The following is an 8,824-nucleotide window of genomic DNA, read 5'->3' as shown; positions in this document are numbered from 1 at the left end:
ACAAATCTTCTTTACGCACACACAAATTCTTTTTACACATACAAATCCTGATTTACAAGTACAAAATATTTTTGACCACAATTTGAGCCCATATTTCTATTTCTCACTGTTACACTCCAGCACTGCATACTATTTTCCTCAGTATTACTTTTGTTTGCAGCTGTTCCAGATCTTGTGCTTACACAGAGTAGCACAGGTGACTGGAATCCCCTGCATAAATAGAAAATGTCTAGAGAATGTGCACAGGTGCGCAACTCAGCCTCTTCTGGCACTATTCCTCACTTTTTGCCTCAGCAGAGGTTTTAAATAATACAACACTTTAAGTTACCTAGTCATTCATATTAGACAAATGGTTAAGGAAGTCATTACAAGTAGGGAAGTGTAGGGGTTAATTAGGCTGCAACCTGTCTGCCAACAAGTTACTAAACTCCACCTATCAACACACAAACACTGATACACACATAAAACTAAAAACAGATCCTGTTTTTAGCCCTAATTCTGATTAGGGCAAGTTTACCAAAAATAGAAAAAGTTGTGTAACCAAAACAGTAACTAGGAAGACATTCACACCCTCTGCAACCACAGTCCTGCCTGTTATATTGTATGTCAGGAAAATGAAAGCACCTACATTAAAATCTGGCCCTAAAAAATAGTGCAGTATGCTTGAATCAAGTCATTACCAAATCATGTGTGTATGTTTCTGGCAGAAAAACCTATAGTAGCACAAAACCACAATCTTAGTTTTGGTCAAGCTAGAGATCTGTGTGTTACATGACACAGCCTCCCGTCTGAGACCACTTTCTGTTCTGCCACTTCACTGCTTACAACAGTAATAAAAAAATGTTGTTTCTTCACATTAATAATGCGCATGATGATTTACACATAACAACATACCTTAGGTAAGTATTTAAGAAGTAAATGTGAAGTTTAAAGGGCGAACATGAAAAGCTTTTTCTTAAAAAGTTGTTTTACTTTGCATATTCTGCCTTTTCTTAATGTCTGCACACAAAGACAACTAAACCTAAAGTCACAATCATCACTGACAAAGTGCATGGAAACTTAAGCATTTCTGTGGTTGGGCTTTCAAAGAAAGGTGTAAATACAAAGGGGCTTTTCTTCCTGTTTCACTCTCTACTCCAGTTTCAGGAAGCTGCTCTTGTTTTTTTTGTTTTTTTCATCCATTTGAGAAGTCTAGCAGATTGAGACTATATAAAAGTAAAAATAATAACAGAACACATTTAAAAGAGTATTTGAAGGGTACAGCAACAAGGACACAAACTAGACTATTTTTTTTATTCTACACTTTTCTATGTTTTTAGCTGCTTCCAGAAGAGGGGAGGTACTAATCAATTGTCCCTCCCTGTCCTTTGTGGTAGTGAAATTATTTAATGGCAAATTATTGACTATAGGTTTGAAACCTTGTTAAAGTGTGTTCATACGTGCCTCTCTTAGCATAGTGATGGGTAAGTACATTAATTTGAAGGATCAAATTAAGTATGTTTAGGTAAATATACATTTAAATACAGTTGTATGAATATTGCATACATGTAATATTTTATGAGAGATGGATAAAGTTGTAGACTCTTGGTGTTTGAAGGGAGCTTGCTGACGTCTTTGCTCACTTCATATCCTGTTAAAGCACACAGTGAGTTCTGTTCTGAGTAATCAGCTTCAGTAGTTGGTCAAGGGGTGGAGAAATGGCCCACCACAACTTTTGTTTGTCAGTATAGTTGTTGCTTGTGGCTTTGCTTGTTGTTCTCATGCCTAAAACGCAGAAGGCCCTTTCAAAGTCCTTTGAGACTATAAAGAAAGTTTTCATCATATGTATAAATATTATTACACATTTTTAAACAAAGACATTGTTTTAACAATATAAAATGCTATCTATAGTTGTGGAAAGGCTTGGTAGACAAATATAGATCTAGCAAAACCGCTGCCTCTCTGCAAGTTTGTCTCACTCACTCTCTGTCTCCATTTGCATAAAACCAAAGACAAGAACCTGGTTAAACACAGATTTTTCTTATTTCATTAGCAATTGTAGTAATCCTTCCCCTGTTCTTTGTATGCTTTATAAAGGACTAAAAAAAGTGTTAAGACTATTAAGATTTATGTAATAATTTTTTTTTCCAGGTTGACTTTTCATAGAGAAATGACTGTATGAAATGAAATGACAAGTAAATTACTGGGTTTTGCTTTTGGGTTAGTTATGGTTATAACACGTGTCTTGTTTTCATGTGAAAACAGGGAGTCTGAAGATCTGGCTGACCCTTGGATCTCTTGGAGTGCATCGATGACTCATCTAGGTGGTGGTGGTGGGAGGTGATTGGTTGATTGCACAAAAGACTGAATGATTCAATGATGATTCCTTTTGACTCAGCAGATATGTCCTTGGACTGGAACAGATGGGTCAAATGTCACATAGCAATGCTTAGTCAGCAGTTGTTCATCCAGTGTACTTCCTTGTTTAGCTGGGTGAGTACACTGTTGCCTTTATGGAGCCTTTGGGGTTTCAGTCCCATCCAAACAGGTGCCCACTGAGCTAAATTCTATTGACATATTTTCACAACTATATTTGAGTATTAAAAAAACTTCCTCATTTAAAAAAAATAAATAAATAGAGGTGAGACAAATGCCTCCCTGTCAAGTTGCCCATCCAGTCTATATGCTCTGGCTCAGACACTGAGGAAGTATATCAACTGACAAAAGTCTGTCTAAGGCAGGGGTGTCACACTCATTTTACAAATGTAGTTGTAAAAAACCTGATGTTTCTGGAGTATAAAATGAAAAACAGAAACTTTTCTGTTTTTCACAAAGTTACACAAAGTTACACACTAGGGTTTATTAGAGACATTGTATTTTGACATAACTCTGCATAATCTGTGAAAGTTGAAATTTCTTTGGTATTGAACAGCATAAATTTTGTGTCAGCAGTCATTTTTTGCGGGGGGGAAAATAAAACAGCAGCTGACAACACTGTGCTCTACAGTAGACAGCTGCATAATAAGCAAGCAAATAAGGCAGAAAGTAGAGTTTTGATGCGAATCTGGTCTTGAAGCATAATGAGACATAGTCGTGGTGGAAGTAAAACAGACAAGCAGGAATTCATTACAATGTTTTTGTTAAATGTGAAGTGCAGTTTTGGTCTTCTTTTGCTGTTGGTTTAGTAAATTTTGGTCAGAGAGTGACAAAACCTTCAGTTTCTGACTCTTTGAGATGTCTGTTTTCAGCATCCAATGGCATATTTGTGTACATGCTGTCGGGTGAACAGGCTTTGCTGCTTTGTGTTTACATGTTTATGTGGAAGCTGTTTACCTGCGCTTTATCGTTTGTTGTTTTAGCAGTTTGGTGGTGGTTGAAATGCTTTGGTGAGTTTTAGCTGAGATTCTGACGTTTCACTAGTTACCACACCTCTATCTATGAAAACAGATCTGGGGATGCATCTGTTTTACTTTGTGTTGTATGAATGGCCAGAAGGGGGCTTTTCAATAGGGAAAGCTATAAAAAAAATACAGTTAACAGTTCAAAAGTGATACTTGTGCTCGTTTTTGGTGAGCATCAGATCAAGCAAGTTAAGAATTTGCCATTCAAAGACGTGTTCCTTATACTTTATTTTATGTAATATTCAGTACTGAACTGTAAATTTAGTCTTTTCAAGAAAGCAATTTTTTTTCCACTGTTTTCATAAAAGCCTTATTTTTATGCATTTTCTACTAGAGAAAACCTCCATAAGGTTTGAGGCCCCGAGAGGTTTTGTCCACCACAATGGAAAATGGTTGAAAATTAGAACGGGTATCACTTTAGCCAGCTTCTAATTTTATAAATTATGGACTCAGCTTTGGAGTCTCCAGTGTCACTGGAATGCAGCCAGATGCTGCTCATTTTCCTTTTTTGCTTGTATCTCCACTTTTTCCTGACACGCTTGCATTTTAATCTACTTCATCATCTCTGTGTGTACCTGGTCTCTACCACTACACTTGCTGTCTTGTCTGCCCCTCTTCCTTCTTCCTTCTCTCACATAATGTTATGATCCCAGTCTGTCTTTGCACGTGATTGGCCACATGATGTGCCCATGACAATAAAAGTCCCATCCCTGCCTGCATGAATTCTCAGCAGGGCTGAAGATTTGACTCCCACATACTGATGGGCCATTAATAACTAACATATGAAATTATCTTGCAGGACAGATATAATTGTGTCATGGACGGGATGTGGCCTGCAGGCTATACGTTTGACACACTTCATCCAAGGAGTCAAATAACCACACAATTTTCCACAATTTGACAATTCTCGACTTTAATTTTTGACTGTGTACATGTGGTTGACTGTCTACCTTTTCTAAAAAATCATCACAAAACAAAGTGGAAAATAACAGAATGACATTAAAATGTGATAACATTCAAATATAGAATTTTATTATAATATGTTATTTATTTTTTTCAATAAATATAACTGTATTTTTTGTTTCAGAATTTAAATAAAAGCCACAATGGAGTTTGAAATGCATTTCACACAGTTTGTCATAAAAAATATAGGAAACCCTACTAACAGTAGTTACTCAACTGCAAAAGCACTGACATCTGTGTAGACTGTCTCCCCCTCTGCTGCTTTTTCACTCCTTTGTGCTAATTTGCTGCTTTTCCTCATGGTGATGTTTGGGGCAGAGTAAATCACTGCTGTCTGAGTAAATAAAACAAACAAACATTCAAGATTAAAATGTACCATTGACTTTATATTTTTCTTTTTTTTAATTTACCTTACCTGCTGACTCTGCTGATCACCACTCCCTGTCACAACATCTGTTTAAAAGACAGAGAAATTTACCATGACAGATACTTTCTGCATGGTTAATTTGCACCAAAGCTGATGGATATACTGTGAGTTGAACTTTTATTACCACACCAACAACTGGATGTTTTCTTCTTGATGGTATAAATCAGGAAGGCTATAACAATCAGACTTGTAGCCAAAGCAGCACATATTAGAACTAGAACTGTATTAGCCTTTTGCAAGTCCCACATGTTGAGTACTGGAAAAATAAAAGCACCCAGTAATAAATATTACTTTTGGTGACATTATAAACTGGAAAAAAAGTTTCACGCTGATTTTAAACTAGCCTATTCTAAATTATTATAGCATTCTTCATATTTACCTTTAACGTCCAGTTTTATTCCATTTCCAAAGATTATATGTCCACATGTGGCCACAGCACAGTAGTACGACCCGGCATCAGAGGAGCTGACATTCTTGGAGAAGCTGTAGACACATTTCTGTGTGGAGGAAGCCTCTGGACTCCTCTCACATTTATCACTGTTTCCATCAGCATAAATTAAGTTGGGGTGAGAGTTATCAGATCTAGTGCTGAACCAAAACACACTGTGATTTCGAGGACATGCATTGTTCTCTGGGTTAGAGAGGACTGAACACTGCAGAGTCACTGGGTTTCCCGGATGGAGGGGACCAGATTGAGACATCTGAATGATGTCAGTGATAGCTGGTTCTGGCCCTTAGAAAATAAGTAAGTAACTATTAATGTAAATACATAAATTAATAAATTCCTTTTTTACTCATTTTTAGTTCGTTAGATCATTAGTTAGATATTGATTTGTAAACATGGTTAAGAAATAATCAGTTCGGTTTACCTTTAATTTTTAAAAATGTTGCATTTAAAAATTCCATGTCCAGTTGGTCCACTTTTATGCAGTAATAAAGACCAGTATCACTTAGCTTAGTTTTACTTATTTCCAGAATAAAGGTTCCAGGTTCTTGCTTTGCTGTAATATGAGTAGTGTTGTTAACACCATCATAATCAAAGGTAAATGTTCCTCCCAAGAATTCAGGCCACCTTCCAGAAATAATCCTAATCCAATACAAGGTTGCTTCATATTCAGATGTCGGGCGCGCACATGTCAGAGTCACATTTTCTCCAACATCAATAGTCTTCGTTCCAAAAAACACATAATCAGTGCATCCTGAAAGTCAAATTAAACAGAGCAGTTAGATATAGAGTTCTATATTCCACATGTTAAATCAGAGAAATATAAATGGAAAAAAATGACTTACGACCAGCTCTGAAGCCCAGCAGCATATAAAATACGATCAGCATTTTCTGATCGATTTACTTGTGACTCATTTACATTTAGGCATACTAAGATGATGCTCCTTAATATAATCACATCAAGTGGGAGGGAACAATTTCAGAAGAATCTGATTGGCTGTTTGTTATGTTGGTGCTCGTTCTACTACCACAATGGAAATAATATCAATCATCTTTCCGGCCTAAACAACCGAAACAACACCAAGAGCACAGTTTTGCTTTACAGTGGGTTTCTTTAACACACAGAAAGTAAACAAAAGAGGCGTTACGGTAAACCAAAACACTCTCACAAAAACACCTTTAAATTTCCACAATTGTCTTTATGCTAACTGGTCGGGCTGTTTATACATCATACAAACATCTTTATCAACTACAATAACATAAATTGGGTGACAATATTCTAAACTTCTAACCAATAACAGTTGGTTGTGGTAAGGATTATGGTTAAGCTTAGAATACTCAAGGTTACAGAAAGACTGGCAATCTAACGATTAGAAACATATCCGCTGATAGGTGATTCCCGCAATTTAGTGATAACAGATAATAAAAAAATCTCTAAATATTTTATTACTCCAAAATATAGATTCCATATTTTCCATAATGCATCTCAAACATTGTCATATGCTGGCTGTGTGGAAGCAGGAAGTTGGACCCAAATGCAGGACCCCAGAGTCAAGGGCTGTGTCCCAATTCAGGGTATGCACGCTTGAAGTACGCACACTACGCGTACTACGGACGGTGCGTACTATAAGTACGGGAAGTGCGGAAGTGAGAGGCTTGTGAAATGGGACGGTCTAGCCTTCGTCGCACTGTTCAGGTTGCCTAGCAACCATGATACTAACCACGAGAAACGTGTCATACAGCTTTGTTTGACAGAAATGAAGGAGAAAAAAATGTTCTGTTGGTCCTTCATTTTTGTCATGACATCACTTTGATTAGTTGAGTATCTGAGGCTGAGACCACGGGACTGTAAAACATGATAGTTGGGCTTCATTTCTGTACTGAACAGTCATTTCAAGATTAGTTAGTAAATAACAATCAGCTAATGTTGTTCATGAGACTAAAATCATCTCAGTGTGGTAATGTAAATATAATATGGCCAATTTTATATGTATTGTCAGATTATTATGGTATATATATATATATTACAGCAGTGAGCTTGAACTCTGGGTCAAAGATTAAAGTTGCAGTTATTTATATTTCCTATCACCTTAAATCTTCACTCAAAGACAAGTATCTTTGACAGTGTATATATAGATGTATTATACATAAGAGACAAATATTGTTCATCTAATATGTTGGCATTATTACATTTGGCTCAATGCTTACATATATGTGTAAAAAGGAAAATGTACGAGCTGTGAAAACTGTGTCTGATAGAATGAAGAGTAGACTGATATATGAAATATTCCTTTATTGGGTGAGAAAATCAGACCATGTCATAACTGCTTTAAGTCATACAGAATAGATATCAGAGCCATAAACAGGCTCTGATATCTATTCTTCTGCTGCTGACTTCTGCTAAATGGGTCAAACTGGGCAGAAAGTAAACAAACACATAACATCCTTATAGAATATGATGTAACACTATAGATCAACTTACCTCAGAATATATAAAGCATATAAACAATTACAGCAATATGATGCAACAAACACAGCAGTGCTACTAATCCAAAACACTCAAAGCTTCATAGAACTGAAACAAACATTTATTTTTAGCTCCATTCTGCTGCTGATACATACTTTAGGTTTCTGAACATTAAACTTGTTGCTGCCTTTCATAGTATTTAACTTGAAGGCCCTGAGTACTTTCTCCCACACTGAAAACACTGGAATGATAAAAATTATTTGAACATTACCTAATAAGACTGATTCAGGACAGACAATTAGTTTTTTAAAAATTTCCTAGCAGTCCTTCACAAACAGGGAACAGTCTGTCTATTCTCTCCATCTGTCAGCTGGTGCTGGCTCTTCCTCCTCCTCTTCCTCACACAGCTGAGTTTGTCCTGGTGGATCATCAGGGGTGCAAAGCCTCACAGATGATGTGCAGCAGTGGGTCCCTCAGTCTGTCCTCACTCTGGACACTTGCAGTTGTCACACATGGAAATCAAATGTGTGATAAGCTGCAGGATTCAAACACAAGTGTAACTTATAAATACATGTTCATACTTTTATTCCACAATCAGAGAGAAAGAAACAGAGAGAGAGTGCAGGACAGACAGACAGGTGACAGTCTCAGGTGTATACACTGCTACAAAACAGCACAAGAGAAGGAGGATTTAGTGTTTGTGTTATTACGAGTGCTAAACAAGAAGAGTTCCCAGATGGTACAGTGGACACATGTGTGACTCCTGTGATTAAAGCATATTTCTTTCAGCTTAACGAGTGAACCGTCAGCTTGTTCAAACACACGTTAAAGTCCGCTTGGCTCGACACCACCGAACAGAGGCAGCAATATAACATAGCTAACATTAACAGTGCAGTGAATCCTGCTTGTGCCGTGATATTCAGGACTGCAAACCGAGCAGCATCACTGACTTTCAGCTTGTTGTGTTTGTGGATATATGACTGACTTTAATTATCCATAAAATCATCACATTCTCTGTACGATTAAGGTCGACTATATATATATATAGGAGTAAAGGCTTTAAAACCAAGTGAAAGTGCAAACATCACTAATGTCACATAACTTTGCCGACATGTGGCCAACAGTAATGTTTTCATGTTCTT

The 8,824-nt window shown here is 36.9% G+C and overlaps 1 protein-coding gene across 1 annotated transcript; it reads right to left on the bottom strand.

The window, feature by feature from the left end:
- Positions 1–4,551: 4,551 nt before the first annotated feature.
- On the bottom strand, positions 4,552–6,103 carry LOC134633803 (signal-regulatory protein beta-2-like). The gene is made up of 6 exons (XM_063482870.1): positions 6,061–6,103; positions 5,640–5,969; positions 5,150–5,503; positions 4,895–5,026; positions 4,759–4,796; positions 4,552–4,677 (listed from the first exon to the last, which is right to left on the bottom strand). The coding sequence occupies exons 1-6, from the start codon at positions 6,101–6,103 to the stop codon at positions 4,552–4,554; spliced, it is 1,023 nt and encodes a 340-aa protein (XP_063338940.1).
- Between the last annotated feature and the right edge of the window lie 2,721 nt (positions 6,104–8,824).

The sequence above is a fragment of the Pelmatolapia mariae genome, linkage group LG2 (assembly GCF_036321145.2).
Source record: "Pelmatolapia mariae isolate MD_Pm_ZW linkage group LG2, Pm_UMD_F_2, whole genome shotgun sequence".
Lineage (NCBI taxonomy): Eukaryota > Metazoa > Chordata > Actinopteri > Cichliformes > Cichlidae > Pelmatolapia > Pelmatolapia mariae.
The sequence above is the reverse complement of the archived record's forward strand: the minus strand, read 5'-3'. Positions and strand labels throughout refer to the sequence as shown.